Raw genomic sequence first — 26173 nt, forward strand, 5'->3', positions numbered from 1 at the left:
ATTGGGAATTCTCTACCAGAACGCTCTGGTGCTTCCCCAAAATACAAATCCCAGGATTCTGTAGAATGCAGTCATGACAGTTAAAGACTGCATCCGCACTGCAGAAATAATCCAGTTTGACACCACTAACCTCCTTGGCTCAATGCTATGGAATTCTGGGAACTGTAGTTTGTTCTGACGGAGAAGGCTAAATGCCTCCAAAAACTACTGTTCCCAAAATTTCATATTATTGAGCCATGACAGTTAAAGTGGTGTCAAACTGGATTATTTCTGCAGTGTGGATGCAGCCAAAGTGGGTTCAAAGTGATGTAAATGTGGAGTGTGGAGGAGACAAGAGGTATCCACAGTACACAACAATAGGACGTTGATGCTATGGCATGGAACCTTAGGATTTGTAGTTCGGTGAGGCACTTAAGAATTCTAATGCTGCTTGGAGTTCCAATTTTTGGTGGAAAGTGGATATAAATGTACCACTTTTAACATACCAGTTTTCTATGTTTTTAATTGTACTGTTCTTTTAGTATTGTGAGCCGCTCTGGGTCCCAGAGTTTTAGGAAAAGAGCAAGATGATGAAGATGATGATGATGATGATGATGATGATAATAATAATAATAATAATAATAGTTGTTGTACTCTGGCACACTCCTCTGAACTGCAACAGAGGATTCCAAGTTCCTCCTGAAACTACTCCGCCTAGGATCTCCCAGGTTGGAGCCGTGACACTTAAAGCAGTATCTTGGTACAATTGCCGAGTTTGAATGGACCCTCTATTTTCAAAACCACGTCAGCCTGGATAACTGAAGCCTGTGGGCAAAGTGGGGAAGGCAGGGAGAGCAAAACAAGAGGGACGGTATGGTTTTGTTTCTTTTTTGGAGAGCTAGATCTGACATCCTGCATGGAAAATGGTCCTTCTCCCCCCACCCACCCCAAAAAACCCCAGCCCTCCCACACAACCCTAATGTGTTTCAACCCTCATACCCCCTTTCTGCCCAATGCTAGCCTGTGCCACGCAGCCATTGACTATTAGTGCCCAGTGCCACAGATCTTGCCCCGCTATGATTCCCTGGGTGGACATATTTTTCATTTCGTCATTCTTCACCTAGGATCCGGCAATTAACTCTCCATCGCTTGCTCTTAAATGAACCTTGAATTAACCCTCTGCCACCTGCCCTTAAACAAGCCACCATCAATCCCCCCCCTCTGTGCCAGCCCTCCCCCCCGATGACCCTCAGGTAACGGAAATCCATCACCTCCAAAAACGAGGCCTACACTGCCTGGCTCAGGTAACAACAGGTGAGGTATTTGGGGAGAAGCCATTGCCAACCACCACTTTTTCAGGGGGGGACAGGATACTTGGAGAGGGCACCCCTCCTGTCGGGGCCTCCAGGGCAGATGAGAAACCACCTGGACTACCTGAGGGAGAGACGGCGGCATTGTTTCCTTAATGGTGGCCCGTAGCCCATTGGGCAACCTTAGAAAAGAGGGAAAGTAGCACCAAAATTGGCCCATTTGGGAAGGGAGTCTGAGCCAGGATGGGGGGAAGAGGAAAAGAAGGAAGAAAGGAAGAGATGGAGGTCTTCACAGAGGAGGAACAATCAACCAAAATTGCCAACGAGAAACGGGAAGCGGCCTGCTGCTTTGGGGGTCTCCACGTTCCCCCCGCTTGCTCCCCATGGACCGTGGCAAGGGAACAGAACCCGAGACCCATTTGCCATGGCTTCTTAGAAAAGCCAGGCCTGGCCCTTACACTCAGGAAGGGGACCCCGAAGCACAGGGTCGCTTGCAGCTCATTCATTGTTCATTTTTTTTTACACGGTGGTCTCATACTCCAACAGCTCCTGCGAAGCTCCCACACTGCGGTACTGCAAGCGCGGCGTGGTGGGTGAGCTGTATTCCAGCACCAGGATGGTCTTCCGGAGGCGCCGGTCGATAAAATGGGCGTCCCAGGCAGGGTATTTCTTCCGTGGCAAGTCAATACGGATGACGGGGCCTTCTGTCCGTGGGGCACGGGGCACAGGGGTCGGGGGGACACTAGGCCGGACCTGAAAGACCGGCACGCAGCTGTCTCTGTCTCCAGCTACCCCCTCCCTCTCGGCCCCTGTAGTCCTTGGCAAGGAGCGCGGGGGGCTGGTGATGATATCCCCAGGTACCCCCGCACCACTGGGGACTGCAGTGGTCTCCTCGCTGCAAATGCAGCCTGTGCTCTGTGTCCCAAAAATGGTCCCATTGGGGTGCAAGAGGCAGTAGTAGATGAACATGAAGAAGACACCTAAAGCGAAGCTGGATGTGACAACACAGACGATGATTAAGGCGTTGGATTCGGAGATGTTCTTCTCGCTCCGGTACCAGTACCAGAGCCCAGTTAGGGCGGCGTTCTCCAACAGGGTGATGGTATAGTAGATGGACATGCGGCACCGGCTCCGGCCCTCCTTGACGTTGAACCAGCAGAAGATGTAGATGATGCCCACCACCATGTTGTAGATGATCTCCTCCCACTTGGACATGCAGAAATCCGTCTCGCCTTGGATGATCCAGAAGGTCATGATGCACCAGTGAGTGACGATGAAGATGCCGAAGTAGAGCTGGAACACAGAGGCAAAGAGGGCGAAGGCGATGGCCCGGGCGGCGATGGTGAAGAGGTGCCAGAGGATCTGCACCACCGCCCCTTTGTAGGACATGGGCAGCTTGTCTTCCCGTGAATCCCGTAGCACCTTCTGGTACGAGGCGAGGGTCCATGCCAGGGAGACCAAGGAGGCTGAAGCCGAGAGACCTACCCAGGCGAACAAGGAGAGAGAAGGGGAAGCAGGGGGTTAGGGGGCAGAGAAACGGTGTTACTGAGAAGGAGGGATCACAGTGGAAAAGGGAATGACATGAGAGAAAGTAAGACAGCAGGAGATGAGGATGGGAAGAGAAGGAAAGGTAATAAACAGGACATGTGAGACCAAGGCTCCTTACACACTACCCTAGTGCAGTGGGTCCTTGGTATCTGCTGGGGTTTGGTTCCAGGACCCCCCATGGATACCAAAATCTGTGGATGCTTAAATCCCGTTATATGCAATGACACAATAAAATGGTGTCCCTTATATGTAACAGCAACATCAAGATTTGCTTTTTGAGATGTATTTTTTAAAAAAATATTTCCAAGCTCTGGATGCCTGAATCTGTGGATAAGGAATTCATGCATATGGAGGGCCAACCGTTTAGCACTGTGATCCCACTTTAAATTTCCTGTCTGCATCCTATGGAATCCTGGGGTTTGTAAATACTTAGACTCCTCTGCCAGGAAGCTCTGCTGCTTCCCTGTACTACAGATCCCAGCATTTTATAAAGGTACATCTACATTGTAAAAACTGCAGTTTGACACCCCCTTAACTGCTATGGCTCCATCCTATGGAATAGCTGGATTTGTAGTTTTGTAAAAAGCAGCATTCTTTGACAGAGAAGGTTAAAGACCTTGTAAAACAATAAGTCCCAGGATGCCGCAGAATGGACCTATAGCACTTAAAGTGGTGTTAAACTGCGTTGTTTCTACCCTAAGATGGCAGTTAAAGTGGAACAGAAGTGCTATGTATAACAAAAACAATTTGACACCATTTTAACTGCTATGGCTCAATGCTATGGTATTCTGGGATTTGCAGTTTTGCAAGAGATTGAGCCTTCTGGTGCCACAACAATTACAAATCCCAGGATTCCATATAATGGAGCCATGACAGTTATAGCAGTGTGAAACTGCATTCATTCTGCAGTGTGGCAGCAGTTTCAATCAGTCTGAAGCTGCAGGGCTAATATTAATAGCACTTGGCTAGCTTCATTGCACCCTGCTAGAAACTGTTCTGGCCTATTGGACTGGCCACTGTAAGGGATGCAGAATGGTGAATGAAACATACAGTTAGTAGGTCTGGCCCTGCATGTGGTCAATCTTAATGGCAAGTCTGGATAGGCGCTTCAGATGCTGGGAAGAATGAAGATTTACAGACAGAAAAGAAAAGAAGGCGGAAACCTAGAAATAGAGAGAGTGTGTGAGAGAGAGGATGATGGAGCAAAGATGCAAGAAAGGATGAAAGGTGGAGCAAAACGCAGCACTACAGAGAAAAGGAAGAAAGGACAAGAAGAGATGCAACACATCGGAAAATGTTTGAAGGCACGGAGGGAGGAGAGCAGAGGGTTTTCTTTGTTAAAAGAAATGTGCGTGATGAAAGGAAATGAAACATTTCCTTGATTCTTACTACAAAACTCAATTCCCATATTTGCATTCATGAATAATCTGCCAGGATATTATAAGTGGGTGGGTGGGTGGAAGGGAGTTGTGTTTGTACAAAGCTAAGTGGGAAGATAATAGAGGTTTAATACAAAAAAAGGGAAGGAAAAAGGGAGGTGAGGGATAAGCCTACCTTACCAGGTATATCCCCAGCATGTTAAAAAGAATCGATCTGTAAGTTTGGCAACCCAAACAAAAATCCAAAGAAAACTGGTGACCGGGGAAAGGGGGGAAATTATTTGTTCTAGTGTTCTCTCTCGCTCTCTGCTGTGTGCCTTCAAGTCATTTCTGACTTACGACAACCCTAAAGCATCCCTATTATGGGATTTTCCTGGCAACATTTGTTCAGAGGATGTTTGCTGTGGCTTTCCTCTGAGGCTGAGAGAGTGTGACTTGCCCATGATCTCCCAGTGAATTTTAAGGCCAAGCAGGAATCGAACTCTGGTCTCCAGAGTTGTACTCCAACATTCAAACCACTACACATGCTGGCTCTCAGTGTTCTCTAGAAGGCTCAAAATGCTTTGGTTTACTTAGGCAAGGCTTATCTGACCTGGTTGTTTCTTTTCAAATGTGCATAATGTTAGTTTGGGATAAATGTTTGCTGAAGCATGGTCTTCTTTTTTGTGGTGCACAAGCTGAAACCTATTCGCTCCTTGCTATTTTTGCCTCTGCTACCAAATTTTCTGTTAAAGTCGTGCCAAGGAATATGTCTATGCTGTCAACTGAGGTCTATCTATAGGATTATAACCTGACATTGCAGTGCTTCACTTTACTTGAAATTAAGCCCCAAATGGTTCAGGGGCACTTCATTCTATTATATCTAGGATGTTGATGCTGCATTCCTTTAAGTCATTTCCGGCTTATAGTAACCCTAAGGCAAACCTATCATGAGGTTTTCCTGGCAAGATTTGTTCAGAGGAAGTTTGCCATTGCCTTCCCGTGAGGCTGAGAGAGTGTGACTTGCCCAAAGTCACTGGGTTTCAAGGCCAAGACAGGAATCGAACCCTGGTCTCCAGAGTCATTGACCAATGCTCAGACCATTGTGCCATGCTGGCTCTTTAGGGTGGCAGCCTATCAAATCCAATCTAAAAAAATTCTGAAAATATCAGAAGGTATTATTATTATTATTATCATTAATATTGAGGCAATTGGGAAAAGTAATCCACGCTTACTAGAGATGCCAAATTGAAAAATAGAGAGTACCTCCATATCTTTAATGGTTTTGTAGAAGACGGGATTTCAGCAGTTGTTGCTTGTTATCAGACTGAATGACAAGCAACACTTGCTTAAATCCCCATTTCTATGCAGCCATTAAAGTTACAGGAGCCATCTCTAATTTTAATGCTGGCAACCCTAATCCTTACCTCTTCTCCCATTATTCAATGAAATCCATTCCCACATTAACATGCCATGACAAGCCATGGTATGGTTTTTTGGAATGTGGCTTGTTGTGATGTATGAAACAGCCCCTGCTGATCAGCCAGTTTTTAAACCAGCAAAGTCTTCTGAACCTATTGCATATTATTGGCTTACCAATTCTGCCTTGTTTGAGACATGGCTTATTGTGACATTTGAACCCCAAATCATGGCTTGTCTCTGGCTTGTTTCCCCGAATTTGAAACAGGAGCTGACAAAAGGGGCAGGAGAAAAACAAACCAGAAGCAGGCATAGGACAAGCCATGGTTTGTATGGTCCTCTGCAGTGTAATGTGAGGCTTAAGTGCAATGTGAGGCTTAAAGAATAAACCATGGCTTACTACAAATCCTGTTTTTTTGCCCTGTGAAACATGAAGCTGTGGCAGCAGGAAGCAAGATGCTGGACTTGCCAGGGCTGGATGTCACCCAGGTGAGAGGATCTTGCAAGGCGCCACTTACCCTGCAATGGCTCAATGTAGTTCTGGTGCACCATGATGCTAAGCTGGAGCACCAGCTGTGGGGCGCTCTTAAGGAAGGTCTCCAGGAGACGCAGCATGCTGATGTCAGCACTTTCAAACATCATCCTCCAGTAGAAGTGGCGCCGGCGATGTTCAGACTGCCAACGGCTCTGAAGACCCAGATACAGGGTCCGGAGGTACCTGTAAAAGAAGGGAAGAGAGAAAAAGAAGCAGGTGATGAGGCTGGAGGGAGGACTTTGTAGCCTTTTCAAGATGTCATCTTGGAGGACACCAAGTTACCCACTCGTGATGTGCTTTGACACCAAGGCCCAGGCGCACGATGGGAAGAAGGAACAGATGAGAGGCAAAAATGATGAGTACAGTAATGAAGACATTAATGATAATGATGGAAGTACCATCCCAGACCTGAAAGGAGGAGAAGGAGGAAGGAAGGAAGGGTGGTAGAACCATACAGTTGGAAAGAACAGCAAAGACCATCTAATCCAACCTGCTGCCAGTGCAAGTAGAATCATAGAAACCACAGCTAAAGCATTCCTCGCAGGTGGCCATCCAACTCCTCTTTAAAAACCTCATGCCTCATTCACCACATTTTCCAGAAGGCTTCACACAACCTTGTTTTCCCCACACAAACCTTCTTTGCTTTCTCTAATGCTGCCTCTGTCTGTTTTCTTATTGGGAGACTCCATTAAGGAGAATTACAATGAGTTGAAAGTCTGATGTGGAGACCAAAAAGTCAATGCAACTCTTGGCTGCATTAACAGGAGTGTAGTGTACAGATCAAGCAAAGTAGAAGTGTTGCTCTATTTGGCTTTGGTCCGATTTCATCTGGAATCCTGGGTCCATTTTTGGGCACCACAATTCAAGAAGGAGCTGGAATGGGTCCAGAGAAGGGAAATCATGATGGTCAAAGGTTTGGAAACCAAGCCTTATGAGGAGCAGTTTAGGGAGCTGGGCATGTTTAGCTTGCAGAAGAGGAAACTGAGAGATGAGATGATGAGAGCCATCTTTAAATATCCGAAGGGATGTCAGGTGGAAGATGGAACAAGCTTATCTTCTGCTACTCCAAATGCTAGAACAAAAACCAGTGGATTCAAATTAGAAGAAAAGAGATTCCACCTAAACATTAGGAAGAACTTCATTACTATAACAGCTGTACAATAGTAGAACTGACTGCCTTGGAGAGTGGTCAGTGTTTTTTCTTTGGAGGTCTTTAAACAGATGTTGGATGGCCATCTCTCAGAACTGCTGTCTTTGTATTACTGCAACACATGGTGCTTTTGTTTCCTTCCAACTCCAGTGATTCTATAAGAAAAACAATGGAGTAGCTGCAAAATGCACGTGTTACTGCACAATGGAGTAGCCGCACAATGCCATAGTAATAATAAAGTTTATTTATATCACCCTTTCCAAAGGGCAGAATATCAAAGATATATAATCAATAAAACACAATACTATAACATGCTTAAAAACTAAAATAATATAATACTAAAACAAACTCCTTATCAGTCACTATCCATTTTGGAGACCTTAGGTGCACTCAGCAACTCCGTAATCCGGCAAATTGAAGAGGAAGATCTTCAACCCTTTATGAAATTGGGTAAGTTTCTCTTCCAGTCAGAGGTGCAAAGGAAAACTATTCCACAAATGCAGAGCCAGAACCTGAAAGGCTCGCAGCCTTGATAGAGCGGTATGCATTGGTGGAACCGCCAATAATTCATTCCCTGTGGATTTTAAATCCCTAGATGGGACATACCATGCTTGCTGAACTGCCAGATACTGGGGGAGGATAAAACACAGCACCTTGTCTTATTGTACAATGCCTTGATAGTAAGAGTTGTTTGACAATGGAATGGGCTCCCTCAGAGGGTGATTAACTCTCCATTGGAGGATTGTAAACAGAGGTTGGCTGCACAACAGTCAATCACAGAATCATAGAATCTTAGAGCTGGAAGAGACCCCAAGGGCCACCCAGTCCACCCCCATTCTGCCATGCAGGAACTCTCAATCAAAGCATACCTGACAGATGGCCATCCAGCCTCTGTTTAAACAGAGCTATTATATCACCTTTTAACCTTATCCAGGATGAACATATCCAGTCTCTCCTCATAGCACATGGTTTCCAGACCCTTCACCATTTTAGTCACCCTCCTTTGGACACAGTTACATCTTGTCAACATCCTTTTTGAATTGTGGTGCCCAGAACTGGACACAGTATTACAGATGAGGCCTGACCAAAGTAAAATAGAATGGCACTATTACTTCTCTTGATCTTGACACTATACTTCTCTTGATGCAACCTAGAACCACATTAATTTTTCTCAAGTCCCAGTAGTAGTGTCAAGTTCTTGTGTCGCCTTTTTTAGCTGCTGCATCACACTGTTGGCTCATGTTCAACTTGATGTCTACTAGGACTCCTGAATGTGCCAGGTGTCCCCCATCCTATATCTATGCATTTCATTTTTGCATTAGCTGTGAATTTCCTGCACTAGCCGGGGGTTGAGGTAGATGACCTCTGTGGTTATCTTCCTACTCAACAGTACTATGGTTCTCTTGCTTACATGACAACTACTGCCAGACCAAAGCTACAAGAAGCCCATCAGGACAGTGGGGTGGTGGCAAGAGAGCGTTTTCCCCCTTTAAGCAGTGGGTGCTGTTCATTGCTCTGATGAAACGAGCCTTGGAAGAAGGCAGGAACAGCTGGTCTTCCTGAGCCACATGGAGCCGAAGCACTGAACTCCCAAGGTTGGATGACGAAAGGAGGCTTGGCTTCAGCTGCTGGGGACTGTGTCGACCATCTGCCAGTCAATCTGCAGTGAATGTAGGTGTTCAGAGGGAGGCCTTCTGATTTTGCCAAAGGGGGGTGGGGGGTGGGATGGGGAGCGGGAAATGAGAAAGACCTATTCTTTCTTTCTGGGCAAATGCTCCTTACCTACAAAGCCACCCTTCTTTACCTCCACCCCCTCTGCGGTGGCGATATGTTCTTCCACCCCCGATCCTACAATTTCTCTGCGAGGCACATTGTAATAGATACTGCATAGGAAAAGGCAGATCAGCCTTGATAGGAAAGGTGTAGAACAGAAGTTTCCAATCTTTAGGGTTTTTTTTTTGTGGGTTTTTGGACTGTGTGGTCATGTTCTACAAGAGTTTATTCCTGATGTTTCGCCAGGATGATGCCAGCCACAGATGCTGGTGAAACATCAGGAATAAACTCTTCTAGAACATGGCCACATAGCCTGAAAAACCCACAAAAAACTATGGATGCCAACATGAAAGCCTTTGACTTCACATCAGACTAGCTGCCAATGGAACTTTTGCAACAAGGAGGTTGTGAGCTCAGGTACATTTCTAAATTAAACCATGGGGGGGGGGGACTCTTTTGTTCCAGTGAAAAGTTCACATTTCCTTTTTTTGTTTTGAATTCTCCCCAGCTTTCTGCAGGTGTGGAATCAACTGGACACCTTTGCTTTATCAGTTTAGCACAATCCCCAATAGCACAATCTTTGCCACAAACAGTGAAAATGAGATGGGGATCCTTTCTGTCCATCCTCCTCCTTCCATCTGTTTTCTGTCTTGCTTTCGTAGATATACTGGAAACAGGGGGAGAGCATACTTTGGCACAAGGTGACCACAGTTCCACGTAATGCCATTTGCAGGGCTAGAAGAATCTCCATTAAGTCTCTCCAACACTTTGTAATCCCAGCTAAAGCCTCACACCTGCCTGCTTTCCTCCTTCCTTTCTCTTTATCCCTTTCTCCTGGAGTGCTTAGGAAGTCTAATGGTGACAGCTGTTACACCATTCTCTCGACACTCACATGCTCTGGATTAATAAGAAAAAAAACCCTATAGAAATATGTACAAGCAAAATCTTGATGTAAACAAAGCTATATTACAGGGCAAATAAAGCTGAAATCCTAGCTATACAAAATTTTGGAGTAAACCACATTAGAATAAGTAAGACTTCTTTCTGAGTTGACAAGCAGAGAGTAGCTACAATACCCTCTAAAGTGTAGCCAAGCAACATTGGGTTGTGGTCAAGATGGCAAAAGGTATTAATGAGGAAAAACAGACAAGCAAGGAGAGGCTGAAGCAGTTTGGAACGTCTTAAAAGCAGCTGAAAAGGAGGATTACAGAGGATTAATTAGGAAAGTTGGAAGATCCTACTCTTTGCTCTCCCCTCCCCACTGAGTTACTTGACTCTGAACTTAGTTTGCAGCCCTTGAAGTAAGCTGAGGACAAAGGAGGAAAGCAGGAAGAGGAGTGAGAAACTGGGACATTTTAAAAGCAGTTGAAAAAGTGGGATGACAGTGGAATAATCAGAACTGTCTCTTACAGACTGAGACGGATGGTATGAGATACATGATTCTGGTGCAAAAGCTTGGGAAAGGTTGTTTTTGGAATGCAACTCTCAAAACCCCCAGTTGGCATCGGGGATAGTGGGAGCCATGTTCAAAAAGGTAATTTTTTCAAGTTCTGGTTCGAAGTCTGTGGCTGCCAACCTCAGGACCCACAGGGAGCTCAACTGACAAACTCAATTAAGGCACCCCAAAGAAAATGGATCCCCATTTAGGCCTGGGTAAGTACACTGCTCCCCAAATCTAACCTTGCCAGAGATGTGGCAAGTTGGAGGCAATGGTGGCAACGAACCAGTGCATGGAAATTGCCCAAAAGGAGATCTGATTAAACATTTGGAAGCATTTCCTGAAGGAGGTAGAACTGAGGGGCTAGTCACACTGTGAATATAATCCAGGATGAATCCGGGTTAAATCTCTGTTGTTCACACGCATCCTGAATGCACCCAATTTTGGGTGTTTTGGGGGGAGGGGCTGCCAAAAAACCTGCTTAATCTGGAATAATTGATTTAAAGTTTTATTTAAAAAGACCTGCATCATTGGTAGTGTGAATAACCAATGTGAATAGACCCAAATAGACCTGGGATAAAACTCCATACAAAAAAGGGGTTCCAAATGCATCCACACCATCTTTATTCGAACAACCAAACTCAGAGAGATGTGGATCAGCATGGTTCGATAGCATAAATAACAAACCCAAAATGCACAAGTGCAATGATTTGCATCATCATGCTAAAAAAAATGACATCTGAATGACCCCTCAGAGACACAACTGTGTTAATCTGGACTATCAATATGCAAAGGGATTCTGTAGCACATTTCAGACTAACTGTGAAAGAATACTCTTTTGTGGAATGCAACAACTTCTTTTGCACACTTAGTCTCAAAGGTGCTACAAGATCCCTTTGCATAATGATATTCTAGACTAACTCTGAATTCTATACCAGGGAGTGGGTGGCTTTGTAGGCATCTTGATAAAGGCTATTTCTACACACAGTGACCCAGTTTAACCCAGGCTGGCCTGTTGTTGTTGTTAACTGCCTTCAAGTTCACTCCAATTGACTGCTATCCTGTGGATGAGACATCTCCAAAAATCCCTATCCTCTGCTGCTCTGCTCTGGTCCTGCATGTTCATTCTCATGACTTCCCTGACTGAGTCCATCCATCCATCTGGCATGTGGTCTTCCTCTCCTCCTTCTAAGCCAGTGGTTCTCAACCTTCCTAATGCCGCAACCCTTTAATACAGTTCCTCATATTGTGGTGACCCCCAACCATACAATTATTTTCATTACTACATGCAAATATGTGTTTTCTGATGGTCTTAGGTGACCCCTGTGAAAGGGTCCCAACCCACAGGTTGGGAACCACTGTGAGTTGGCACAGTAGTTAAATGCTGGTACTGAAGCCATTCACAGCCGCAGAGTTGTGAGTTCAATCCCAGGCAGGACTGCAGGTTCCACTCAGCCTTGTATCTTTCCATAGGTTGGTAAAATGAGTACCCAGCTTGTTGGAGGACAATTAACTTACACATTGTAAACCGCTTAGGGAGTGCTTAAGTGCAGTGATAAGCGGTGTAGAAATATGGTCTTGTTAAGCCAGGTGTCCCCCATAATCCTATATCTGTGCATTTCATTTCTCCACCCTAAGTGCAGTACCTTACATTTCTCTGTGTTGAATTTCATTTTGTTAGCTTTGGCCCAGCTTTCCATGGCAAGGGATTAGACTGGATGGTCCTTGTGGTCGCTTCCAACTCTGTGATTCTATGACCTTGTCTGCACAGACCAAAAGATCTGCCCCCCCCCCCCCCCCCCCTGCGTTGTCCTGTTTGGACAACGAATGGCCTAAACCAAAATTCTGGTGCAAGCAGTCCGGACAATGTCCAACACGTTACATACCAGGAATGGAGTAAAACATACACTTAACACAGTTTTTAAAAAAGTTACCTGTTGCTCCAGATCTGGACCCCTCCATTCCCATGTTGCTTTGGCAGTTTGCATGAACATCCCACTGCGCATAGGTGTACCAGCAGGGCATGAATCCCACTAGTCTGGCCATTCTGACAGAAATTGATATATCATACACTTCAATAGGCTGGGAAGCTTTCACGTGATATTTTAAATTATTTTTAGTAAGTTTCTAGCCCTCATGGAAGTGGGGATAAAGTCCATCAACCCATTTCACTCTTGTCTGGGGGGATTTAAATAGGGGGCTGCATCCCTAGAAGTCTATGCAGGATATCACTGAGTCTTTCCCACTAGAGTAAATCATGTAAATGTATATAATCAGGTCAAGGAAATTGGCTTTTTGTGGTGCATCATGGAGATTTTAATAAAGAATGCACACCGGTGAACATAACTTACACACACCCTTTTAACTCTGTGAAAGAAAGAAAAATCTAATTCCGAAGCTGGTATAACTATGCCAATAAACTATATTTAATTGCACATAGTTATTTTAAGTGTTAAAAATATTTTTCCTTTTGTCAAGGAACTCAGGAGTTGCTGTTGGCTTCTGAAATTCCACGAGACATTGTCCACGCAGCATAAAGATTTTTGAAAAACGCATTAATTCATAGATAAGTCAAGAATAATAATGTTTAAGGAAAAGCAGAAACTCGTAGAACTAGAAGAAACATAATTCTATCAGGCCATTGACAATTGCTGACCTCCGACTTCACCACAGTTATTGTATTGTTTTTAAGTATGTTTTATGTTTTAAATTCTACATTGTTTAATTGTATTTTAAGGGGAGGTGGGTTGAGGGTTCGGATTGTATATTTTTAATCTTGTCAGCCGCCTCGATTGCATTTTGTAGAGAGGTGGGACATAAATAAATTTTATTTTATTATTATTATCATCACAATATAGCATTGTGATAAATTTTAGAATTATAGCAGTTATTAGAGGCATCTGCTTACACTGAACTTGCTTACACAAAAGTAAGCTTTGTTAAACTCAGTGGGACTTGCTTCTCTATAGATGTGCACAGGATTTTGCAAATATGTATGCAGTTATATATAGCTTCACATGCCTAGTGTTGTCATACATTGCACACCTCCCTCTCATGCACCACATCTCACAATTTTCAGATATTTTGGTCTTGCCCACTCATTGTCAGGCCAGCCTTGTCAACAACAGAGCCTTGTTTTGCAGAAAGGAAAGAAAACAACAACAACAAAAACCCTGAGCTTGCCAAGTGCTGGATCCTTGGACTGACTACTTAGAATCACAGAATCATATGGAGCTTTGAAAATTACCTTAATTAGTTACAGGTATGTTTCCAAGCCTTCTCCCACTCCATCTTCTTCTTCTTCTTGTTGTTATATTTATTTGTATGTTGCCTTTCTCCCAAATCCCAAGGTTATGCAAACTGTTGCATTGTAACTCATGCACAGAATCCAAATGCAAGTACAGTTGGCCCTCCTTATCCACGGACTTTTTATTCAAGCATCCATAGCTTGAAAATATTCAAAAAATAATAATCATCATTCCAAACAGAAAATCTGGATTTTGTCATTTTGTATAAGGGATAGCATTTGACTATGCCATTGTATTTAATGGGACTTGAGCGTCCATGGATTTTGGTATCCACTGGGGGTTCTGGAACCCAACCCTAGAGGATACCAAGGACTCATTGTAGTTGTAATTAGGGTTGCCAAGGCAGAAGTATTCCAGGCCCCAAGAATTCAAGGCCAAAAACCTGAGGTCACAGGAGGAGACACCTGGTGATGTCACTAAGCAGGACAGAACCGCAGAGTTGAAAGAGACCCCAAGGACCATCCAGTCTACCCCCATTCTGCCATGCAGGAACTCTCAATCAAAGCATCCCCGACAGATGGCCATCCAGCCTCTGCTTAAAGATCTCCAAGGAGGGAGACACTACCACTCTCCAAGGAAGTGCGTTCCACCATCAAACAGCTCTTACTGTCAGGACATTCCTCTAACGTTGAGGTGGAATCTCTTTTCCTGTAGCTTGCATCCATTGCTCCAGGTCCTGTGCTCTGGAGCAGCAGAAAACATGCTTGCTCCCTCCTCAATATGGCATCCCTTCAAATATTTAACCAGGGCTATCACATTACCTATTAACTGTCTCTTTTCCAGGCTAATCATCCCTAGCTCCCTAAGCTTTCCTCATAAGGCATGGTTTCCAGTCCTTTACCATTTTGGTGGCCCTCCTTTGGACATACTCCAATTTCTCAACATCCTTTTTGAATTGTGATGCACGCGCCCCATTGTTTCCCCCTCCGTTCATCCCTCATGCTTAAGCAAGGGACACAAGTTTAAAAATTACGAGAATGGAGGAAGGACTGTATATGTAAACACAATTATTCTGTGCATCTGCTATTATAAGTTAAAGGTATAATTTCAATGTTGCCAGTTGTTTATTTCACAACTATTACCATTAGATTCAGTGATATGTGGGAATTACGATTCATGAGTAACATTAATACAACCCCCCCCCCCATTATTATGGATTCTGTATGGGTGTTGCATGGAAGGAGGTCAATGGGGGGGGGGTTGATGAGACCAACCCTAGGGACATCAATGAGCCCTACCATCTTTAGGTCTTCCATTTCTTGGAAGGGGCACAGCTGGCGTATCAGCTGAAGCTGATAAGGACTTGAAGGCACACAACAGCAATAAAATGCTGCCAGTCGAATGCATTAGCCATCTTCTGGCTCATACATCACCCCTAAAGAGGGATGGAGGAGGGGAAGCCAACGGTAGACCCCCGATTCCATATTCCCACTGGACCTTCCTCACATGCCAGGCCCCTGGTGCCTTGGGCGGCAGTCGGCCAAGTTCCTTTTCTCATCCGCCGCCATCAGTCAAGACCTCCTTAGCAATGGGACCCCAGGGATGGTTTCCCTCTGTACCTGGCAGGCTTGATGGAAGGCTTAAATGGAGACTGAGACATCTTTAGCCCCAAAGGTTCATTGGGGGGAACTGCCCGGGGGGGGGGGGGCATGTGCGCCAAGGGGGACGCGGTCGGCACATAACACCGGTGGCCGTGGTGGAAAAAGGGGGGGGGGGGATCCATAATCTGCAGGACCTGCTATCTCTTCCAGAAAAGGATCCTTTGGGTAAGCAACAATTCTTTATTGATTGATGCAAACTATTTTTTTTATTGCCTCTCTGGGGCTCCTAAAGCGATGTCCAACAGATTAAGCATTCCTTCAAAAAACGGGTTTTAAAAGCCATTTTCAAAAGCCAGAGTTCTTGCAATAACAGAAACCTAAAGCTAACCCCGAAAAGGATTTTTAAGGACCCAAGGCAACGTGAAATAATTGCTTCTTGGCTGCCACATCCTAAAGGGATGGAGCCAGGTTGGTGTCCAGAGGGAGGGAGTTCCACAGTCAAGGGGTCGCCACAGATGTAGCATTTTAAAATTAATTTTAAATTTTAAAACCGTTTTAAATTTGTTGTTATGGAAGCCGCCTTGGGTCCCAGCTTGGGAGAAAGGCAGCATATAAACAAAACAAAACAGAGAAGGCCCTATCTCATGTACTTAGAAAACTAACTGGACATGCAACAGGAGCTGTTGCAGAAATAATGCAGCTTGACACCTCGTTAACTGCCATGGCTCCATGCTATAGAATCCTGGGATTTGTAGTTTTGTTATATATTTAGACAGCGATGGTGCCACAACAAACTACAAATCCCAGGACTCGATAGCATTGAGCCATGGCAGTTAAAGCGGTGTCAAATTGCATTATTTCTGCAGTGCAGATGCAGCCAGGGTTGCTGTTGAGGATCTCAAAATTGGGGCCCATGGGAGGAAGAGACTATTTAGATATCTTTGTTGTTGTTCGCTGCCCTCGAGTCGACTCCGACTCATGGCGACCCTGTGGACATCTCTAAGAATCCCTATCCTCCATTGCCTTGCCCAGATCCTGTAAGCCCTTGACCATAACCCCTGATAGAGTCTATCCATCTGGTTTGTGGTCTTCCTCTCCTTCTTCCACCCTCCAACTTTCCTAGCATTGTTGCTTTTCTAGTGATCCATTTCTTCTCATGATGTGCCCAAAGGGTGATAGTCTCAATTTGACCATCTTTGCTTCCAAGGAGAGCCTTGGTCTGATCTGTTCAAGAACCCATTTGTTTGTCTTCTTGGCTGTCCATGGCATCTTAAGTAATCTTCTCCAGCCTCCCATCTCAAAGGAATTGGTTTTCTTTCTGTCTGCTTCCTTCACTGCCCAGCTCTCACATCCGTACATGGGGATGATGGAGGATACAATGGCCTGGACCTTTCTGAGTTTAGTGCTCCGTTGTCTTTGCTCTTTAGTAGCTTTTCCACTTCTTTCATAGCTGCCCTTCCCATCCCTAGTCTTCTTCTTGTTTCTTGTCTGCAGTCTCCATTCTGGTCAGTGTTTGATCCTAGAGATGGGCATTCTTTAACTATTTCAATTTCCTCGTTGTCTAGATTGAATTTGTCTATTTCTTCTGTGGTCATTATTTTTGTTTCCTTTATGTTCCGCATCAGACCTGCCTTTGTACTTTCCTCTTTGACCTTCTTTATTAACTGTTCCACTTCTTTAATGTCTTCTGCTAATATTATGGTGTTGTCTGTATATCTTAGGTTGCTGATGTTCCTTCCTCCTATCTTTGCTTCTCCTTATTCTGATTCAAATTTTGCTTCTCTTATGATGTTCTCAGCATATAAATTGGCCAGGAGTTACATAGTTTTGCCAGACTAGCCCCTTGCATTGCACTCAGAAGCCAGTGTACTTGTTCCAAACTGAATGGTGCTTTCTAAAGTATACACCAGACAACTGTCTGACTTCTACATGGTATCTGAAACTTCCCAATGGGCCAACATGGTATAGTTGTTTGAGCACTGGAGACCAGGGTTTAAATCCCAGCTCTGCCATGCAAACCCACTGGATGACCCTGGCCAAGTCACAATCTCTCAGTCTCAGAGGATGGCAATGGCAAACCTCCTCTGAACCAACCTTGCCAAGAAAACCCCATGATAGGTTTGCATTAGGGGCACCATAAGTTGGAAACGAATTGAAGGCACAAAACAACAACAACAACATTTCCCAATATTTTTCAAGGGCAACCCAACCTAGAGTGCCTTGCCTTGGTCTATTACTATAAAACTTTCCTTACTTTTCTAGTAAGATCAGCTACAACTTTTCCATCCTCCCTTTCTCCTTCTCACATCCACCTTCATATTCCGTTCTACGAAACACGCAGCTTAGTATATTTAGGGAGAAACTGTAAATATAAAAGGTGTGTGAAAGAGAGAGACTCATCCAGAGTGGTGATCTGTGCCAATTTATGTCACTCCATTTAAGATTGTTTCTGGACACTTTTTGACATTTATTGTCACTTCCACATCCAAACATTCTCCTGACTTTAAAAAAAACCACTTATGTAGAAAGGTGGCACGTTTCAGTTCAGTCATAGACATAGTGCTTATGATATGGATTGTGTCAAAGGTGTGGTGGCAAAAGGAGGGCATTGCCCCCAAATAAAATACAAATTTTGTCCCCAAAAATGATATTTTCCTTCAGTCTCCAAATTTATAGCATTGCAGAGAGGGAGAAATTGAAAATTGTTCACACTTAGAATGCTTCCCTTTCTTGTGTTTGCATTCCCTTGGTATCACTTTGCCTGCCCCTTTTCTAAGGCCTAAACAGTATTTCTAAATGCTTAACTCAAGTTTTCAGCAATTGCAATGTATGAAATAGATACACTGCTCTATTCCTTGCTCTAAATGTCACAATGGGCTCAAGTCCTGCTATTCACCATCTCTTTCTCCCCATTACATATGGAGATTATCAGACAGGGACGGGACTCGGTCGGGATCTCTCTCCTATCCTTATTTTGCCCATGACTGATGGTGCAAAAGCCTTTTATAATGTAGCACTGATCCTGTCATTATCCTGCCATAGAAGTGGAATTGTATTAACACAAACTCCCATTAATACAAAATGCCACTTTAATGAGAGGAAAGGGACAGGATCAGCACAACGTCATATGAAAGGGTTTCATGTGATCGTGGTCAATTGTTCTTCCCAGATGGGACAATGTCTGGATAAGCATGACATTGTGTAAAAGTCCTTCTCACGATTGCGTGAGAAGGATGGGACAAGGATGTCCTTTTCCTGTCTGATAATCTCCAAAGTGTGTGGCTTGCCCAAGGTCACCCAGTGGGTTTCCGCAGCTGAGCAGGGAATCAAATTCTGATCAAAGAATCATAAAATCCTATTCTCTGGAGCTACAGAAAGCAAATTTGCTCCATCTTCAATATGACATCCCTTCAAATGTTTAAACAGGGCTATCAGATCATCCCATCTCTTCTCCAGGCTCTCAACTGGGAGAAAGGTAAGGTACTACATGTCAACAGTAAAAATGAAATGCACAGATATAGGGTGAGGATATGGGGTGTTGAGAAGCTGGAGTGTGTCCATAGGAGGGCAACCAAAATGGTGAAAGGTCTGAAAACCTCTAACTCATATGATGAGCGTCTTAGGGAGCTGGGGATGTTTATCCTGCAGAAGAGAAGGTTAAGGGTGACATGACAGCCTTGTTTAAATATTTGAAGGGGTGTCATATTGAGGGAGAGCCAATGAGGTGTAGTGGTTTAAGTGTTGGACCATGACTCTGGAGACCAGGGTCTGAATCCCAACTCAGCCCAATGGGTAACCTTGAGCAAGCCCCACTCTCTCAGCCTCAGGGATCGCAATGACAAATCCCCTCTTAAGAAACCTGCTAAGAAAACCCCATGACAGGTTCACCTTAGGGTTGCCAAAAATTGGAAAAGACTTAAAGGCATGCAACAACAGCAACAGCAAACATATTGAGGATGTTTTCTGTTGTTCCATCGACTAGAACTCACAGCAATGGATTCAATAGCATTTACATTTCTATACTGCTTCATAGTGAACTCAGTCCTCTCGAAGCAGTTTACAATCTGTAAACCAATTGTCCCCAACAAGCTGGGTACTCATTTAACTAACCTACGAAAGGACGGAAGGCTGAGTCAACCTTGGAGCCCTCTGGGATTGAACTCACAGCCTTGTGGCTGCAGGACTGGCATTTAACTACTGTGCTACCAGGGCTCCATAGGAACTACAAGAAAAGAGATTCCTCCTAAAATTATGATGAATTTCCTTATAGAAAGAGCTATTTGAGAGTGGAAGACACTCCCTTGGAGTGTGATGGAGTCTCCTGGAGGTTTTTAAGCAGAGACTGGATGGCCATCTCTCATAGGGAGGGCCTTGACTGTGTCTTCCTGCATGGAAGAATGGGGTTGGATTGGATGGCCCTTGGGGTCTCTTTCAACTCTGTGATGCTATGATCCTGAGAGGAGAAAGGGACCCAATTCGAATCCTTCTGCCACCTTTGGGGCAGCAGGCCAGGCAAAGCCACTCCTTTGCCATCACGCGGAGACAGTGGCTCTGGCTGGCTGCCTTAACAAGGCCACTGAGATGTGACAGCAGACAACAGTTAATCCCACTCTTCAAATATTCTGCGGAGAATGGTGGTGGAGCAGGAGGTAGGGAAAGAGAGATGGATGATTTAATGGGCTTTGGACCACTTCCCAGGCCTTCCAATATGTCGGGAATACGACTGCTGGTGCTAAAGAGACAGAGCCTTGCCTTTGGAGAAAAGACCAAGGACACGCATGCTCATCGCCTCTGAGAAAGATGGGGAGTCTGACAGCTGCTTTCCAATGTGGGGCACTTTATCTTTGGGGTGGGGGGGGGGGGAGAAGAGAAATAACAAACTGAGGAGAAGAAAAGAGGCACCTCAGTTTTGTGCTGGGGGGAGCCTGATCATCAAGCTTTCTCAGCACTTGGGCAATTTGTTTTTTTCAAGGCAGCAAAATTGTGAGAGCCACCATGGAGCAGTGGTTGGTCTATGACTCTGGAGACAAGGGTTCAATTCCCAGGTTGGACATGAAACCCTTGGTCAAGTCACACTCTCTCAAGCCCCAGTGGAAGGCAATGGTAAATCTCCTCTGAACAAATCTTGCCAAGAAAACCGCCTGATAGGTTCATCTTAGGGTTGCCATATGCGAGAAATGACTTGAAGGCACACAACAGCATTGTTGTATGCGCAAAGATGTAAGAATTTATTTACCTACTATGGAGGGGTGGTTGTTGAAATTAGCCTTCATCATAGATAATAATAATAATAATAATAATAATAATAATAATAATAATAATAATTTGTATAGCATTGTAGATTTAAATTCCAAGAAGGAAGCTGTGGTGTTCTCTCTCTCTCTCTCTCTCTCTATATATATATATATATATATATATATATATTTGTTAAAACTATTCCAGCTACTTTGATTGCCCCCAAGAGCAAGTCTTTTGTAAAGTTAAAGGGACTTGCCCACTCAAGATCCAGACATTGCCTCTTCTTGTTATTTATAGCCTGCCTTTCTCCCAGACTGGAACTCAAGGCAGCTTCCAAAGGAAGAAAATCGCAATATAAGCACATCCAGTTAAAAATAGAATATTTTAGATCACCCCAGAGATCTGTGCTTCTGAAGATATCTGATATGTTGAACCACCAGGTTTTCTATTCTGCAACAATCATGTTTATGCCCATTCAATACAACTGTTTCTTTCTTTCTTGGAAACTCACTATGAACGAGCAGCCGATAGCTCACAGACCAGCACCAGTTCAAGGAGCACCATGATGAGTATCATTGGGGCTCGACAGACCACTCTGAAAGAGGGATCGGCAGAACCAGAAGGGAGTGGTAGATGATGCCATAGGCTGCATCTGCACTGTAGAAATAATCTAGTTTGACACCACTTTAACTGCCATAGCTCAGTGCTATGGAATTCGGGGGTTTATAGTTCTGTGAGACATTTAGCCCTCTCTCTCAGAGACTTCTAGTGCCACAAACCCCAGAATTCCATAGTATGGAGCCATGGCAGTTAAAGTAGTGTCAAATTGGGTTATGTCTGCAGTGGGGATGCAGCCATAGTCCCTGGCAATAAAAACAGTCAAGAGGCTTTGACACTGTAAGCCCTCATTTCATTACAGCTCCAGCTAGCAGGCTTCCTGGAGGCAACTGCCTGGCTCCAAAGTGAGCCAAATGCTGGTCTGGATAGGTCCCTGGTCTGATCCAGCGTGGTTTCTCTTACAGTATTTTCTTATAACACATCCCCACACAATGTCACAGGTCTTCCGCCTCTTGTGCATTCACACCCCAGAACTCACTTCTTGCTACATGTCCCCTAGTACATTTTATAAAGATTGTTCTGTTCCAAAAAAGCACAAAGCACCTAATAATCAAATGAAGGCAGTAAATAAAACGTAAAGGTGCAAAAATAGCAAGAGAAATGCACCATAACTCTGTAGCAGCAACAATATATATATAAAAATCAAAACCAAGGAGCTAACCTCAGGGAAAACTTTCTCTCTCTGAAAAACAGCCCACATCAGCACTAAGGTAAAATACACCCTCTTTCGCACGGCAGAATTATAGCACTTTGATGCCACTTAAACTACAATTGCCAGATTTCTGGCCCTGGCCCCTCATCTTCAGTTTTCCTGGGTCATCTCTAAGTAGGAGACAAGAGTGCAAATTATCCAGTTTTGATGGATTCACCTATAGGCAAGAAGAAAGATCTCCATCTTAGTTAATACAGCAGAATTTTGTTATAATTTGTAATTGATTTCTTGCTGCAATTTGAAAAAAAAACTTTCTGTGAGTCTATACTCAGCTTCTTCCTTCCCTCTCAGTCATTGTGGTGCCAGGGCTCACTCTCAACCCTACTTTGCATTCACCTTCTGGCTAGAAGCAAGTGTCTGTGTACCTTCAAGTCACCTGCTGACTTATGGCGACCCTATGAATTCCCTAGGATTTACTTAGGCAAGGAATGTTCAAAGGTGGCTTTTGCCACTTCTGAAATATAGCCTACAGCACATAGTATTTGTTGACAGTCTCCAATGGTCAGACCTAATTTGGAGTTTTGTGCCCAGTTCTGGTCACCACAGGATGTGGGCAAGCTGGAGCATGTCCAGAGGGAGAGCAACCAAAATGGTGGAAGACCTGGAAACCAGACCTTATGCAGGATGACCTAAGGAGCTGGGTATGTTTACCCTACAAAAGAGAAGGTTGAGAGGGGATGTTTAAACATTTGAAGGGATGTCAGATTGAGGATGGAGCACACTTGCTTTCTGTTGCTCCAGAGACTGGGACATGGAGCAATGGATGCAAACTAGAGGGAAAGAGATTCCACCTCAATATTAGGAAGAACATCTTGATGGTGAGAGCTGTTCGACAGTGAAAAACACTCCCTCGGAATGGGATGGAGTCTCCTTCTTTGGGTTTTTTTAAACAGAGGCTGGATGGCGATCTGTCAATGGAAGGGCTTTGATGGTGTCTTCTTGCATGGCAGAATAGGGTTGGATTGGATGGCCCTTGGGGTCTCTTCCAACTCTATGATTCTATTCTATGATTCCAGTACTAACCAGGGCTGACTCAGTTTAGCTTCCAAAATCAGATGGGATCTGGTCCTTTAGAGTATTTAGGCTGCTCAAATTTTCCTTATCTTGTCTCTCTAGGCTAGGGCCTGAGATCTGACAACCCTAGCTATCATGCTTCAGGCCATGATCAACGACATGGAGGATAATCTTATGCTTACAGAGGTGCATAACTATTGTGCAAAACCACCTCATATGATGTTCAGAAGTTGAATGCACCACCAAGGCTTCTATTATGACAACACTGGGAAGACCAGTGCCCTTATCTCCCCTCTGGTACTGAATGGACAGGTATGCACAACCCTTTCCACATTTAAATGGATACCACAGAGATCTCAGCTTTACATGGATACATACTTGAAGATTTGCTTTTCTAGCATTCTATGCATATATGTTTCCTTGTTGATATAATTCTAATCTATTGTCTTCTGCCAGAGCCATCGCGGTGTAGTGGCTTGATTGCTGGACTAGAGATGCCAGCAGTCCAGGGTTCAAATCCCCACTTTGCCAAGAAAACCCACTGGCAGATTTTGGGCAAGTCACACTCTCCTGACCTCAGAGGAAGGCAATGGCACACTCCCTCTGTACATATCTTGCCAACAAAACCCATGATTTCACATGTATATTGTTAGTCCACCTTAGGATTGTCATAAGTCAGAAACAACTTGAAGGCATACAGGAATAAATTGTCTTCTGCCTTAGCCTTCTTTTTAAAAAAAATAAATAGGTTTCTTTTTAATTTTTCCCTCTTTTTCCTCTTGTTTGCCTCTCCCTTTAGTATGATGCAGTTTGACACCACTTTAAGAGCTGTAGCTTCATCTTAGAGAATCCTGGGATTTGTCGTTTTACAAGGTCTTTGGCCTTCTCTGCCAAAGAGTGCTGGTGCCTCACACATCTACAAATTGGGTGGCTTTGCTGTTAATCGGTGTCAAATTGGCTCCAGCCTATGGCAACCCTATTATGCGAGACCTCCAAGGCCATGCTTTGCCCTGCTCCGATCTTGAAAATTCAGGGCAGCCATGAGTAAACTGCGTAATTCCCTCTGTCCTGCGGTTTCCCTCTTTTCCTATTACCTCCTACTTTAACCAAGCACCATTGTCTTTTCTAATGGGTCTCCACATAATGACAGAAATTACTGTAATTATCCATCCTCTCATATGAGGATGAAATAGTTGAGGATTTACGTCCCTTCGGGGCAAAGCTTGGAAAGATTAGTTGTTCTTGAAATTATAGGAGCTGCAGGTCCAAAATGATAACTTCCTCAAAGTCTGAACAGAGGCGGTATCAGGTCTTCAACCATCTCCTCTAGCCAAGAGGTTATTGTTCCTTCACTCCAGATTCTTCTGTACTATCTCCAAGAGCTACCCGCTATGGAATGCCTTGCAGTCATCCTGCTGGAACCTCATTGCAGTGTGGACAACAATAAAGTCTGAGCCTGAGAGGCTCACAGGGGGCAGAAAGAATAGTTTCAGTGGCAGCCAGTGTCCAAGTCTCTGGAGCATCAGAAAGCAAGGGGCTGGACAGACCGCCCCAAAAGAGTGGTCTGGAGCTGCCCATTTTTCCTCCAGAGGGAGCCCACAACAACCAAACTGCACAGGTTCCCTCCGCTCCAAAAAGAACCTGCTAAAATGACGCAAGCGCAGCGCAGCGACATACAGAAGCTGCACAGCGCTTGCATCATGGATGTGCGCTCAATGTGGGCGGGGCCATGCAGTCATGGTGGCACCCGTACATGCTACGGTTTGGGAGCATCCGATGGCTGTGCGCTCTCGAACCCTAGTATCAGTGACGCTACACCACTTTTGGCCCATCTGTACCGGGCCCAAGCTTACTCCATGGAGCAAGCTTCTTTTCTGGTACTCCAGAGAATACAGTTGGCCTTCCTTATCCATGGATTTTTTTTATCCACAGATTCAAGCATCTGTGGATTAAAATATTTTTAAAAATTATAAATTCCAAATATCAAACCTTGATTTTCCATTTTATATAAGAGACACCATTTTGCTATGCCATTATATTTAATGGGACTTGAGCATCCACGGATTTTGTTATCCACTGGGGGTCCTAGAACCAAAACCCAGCAGATAACAAGGACCCACGGTAGTATATGGAGCAATGGATGCACACTACAGGAGCAATAACATCAAAAACCCACCAAACAGTGACACCTTTACTGGCCAACCAAAATGCACAGTACACATGTTGCAGCCTTTCAAAGCTCCACTGGCTTTTACATCAGGCAAGGAGTTCAAACCCATACAAGAGGGGGGGAAATCAGAATACAGGAGGAATGGAAGCAAACTTCACCTAAACATTAAGAAGGACTTCTAGACAGTAAGACTGCTTGACAGGGGAAGATGCTGGCTTGGAGTTTAGTGGAGTCTTCTCCTTTGGAGGTTTTTCAACAGAGGCCGAATGGCTATCTGTTGGGGGGTGATTTGGTTATGTATTTCTGTATGGCAGAATGGGGTTGGATTGGATGGCCCTTCGGGTCTTTCCCAACTCTATCATTCTATGATTCTATTCTGTGATCCTAGTACTAACTGAGACTGACCCAGTTTAGCTTCCAAAATCAGATGGGATCTGGTGTCTTTAGAGTATTTAGGCTGCTCAGATTAAATGTTCCTTATCTTGTCTCCCTAGGCTAGGACCTGAAATCTCATATCTGTACTTATCAGGCCAACACCAGCAAGGACATGAAGGATAACTTTATGCTTACAAAGCTGCATAACCTTTGTGCAGCACTACCTCATTCATGAACTGTGATGTTCTGCATTTGAATGCACAACCAAATGCACACACACACAGTGCATATCTTCAGGCCCACAGATATGCATGGTACACATGTACAATGTGCATTGGTTCCAAGGCCTAATGGCGCCATACACACCACTTTCACAATCTTGTAGTGAACGTGCGCGTGCACACAGACACACACACGTTCAGTTGCACATTTGGTTGTGCATTCAGTTGCACATTACCATTCAACACAAGAGTTGCAGAGGACCAACAATGCATAACTCTTCATGCAGATAGGGTTGCCATAACCCGGTTTTGGCTGCACCTGCCCGGTCACGGCACAGGTGCAGCTAAAAACCGGGAAAAGCCCGGTTGTAGCGGGGTTGCAAGGCAACCCTGGGGCCTCGCTGCCCTCCTCCTCCTCCCCCACGCATGGTCGCGCGGAGGAAAAGGAGGGCAGCGAGGCCTGAGG

General features: G+C 44.6%; 1 protein-coding gene across 1 annotated transcript in view; it reads right to left on the reverse strand.

Annotated features, from left to right (window-relative positions):
- Nucleotides 1–963: 963 nt before the first annotated feature.
- The window catches only part of XKR7 (XK related 7), a 62373-nt gene continuing 37163 nt past the window's right edge, over nt 964–26173 (reverse strand). The window contains exons 2-3 of the mRNA XM_042464078.1: nt 6133–6332; nt 964–2770 (exon numbers count right to left, since the gene is read on the reverse strand). Of these exons, the coding sequence (XP_042320012.1) occupies nt 1809–2770; nt 6133–6332 (1162 nt within the window). The 3' untranslated portion in view covers nt 964–1808. The remainder of the gene's footprint in view (nt 2771–6132; nt 6333–26173) is intronic.

Source organism: Sceloporus undulatus, chromosome 4, assembly GCF_019175285.1.
Source record: "Sceloporus undulatus isolate JIND9_A2432 ecotype Alabama chromosome 4, SceUnd_v1.1, whole genome shotgun sequence".
Taxonomy (NCBI): Eukaryota; Metazoa; Chordata; class Lepidosauria; order Squamata; family Phrynosomatidae; genus Sceloporus; species Sceloporus undulatus.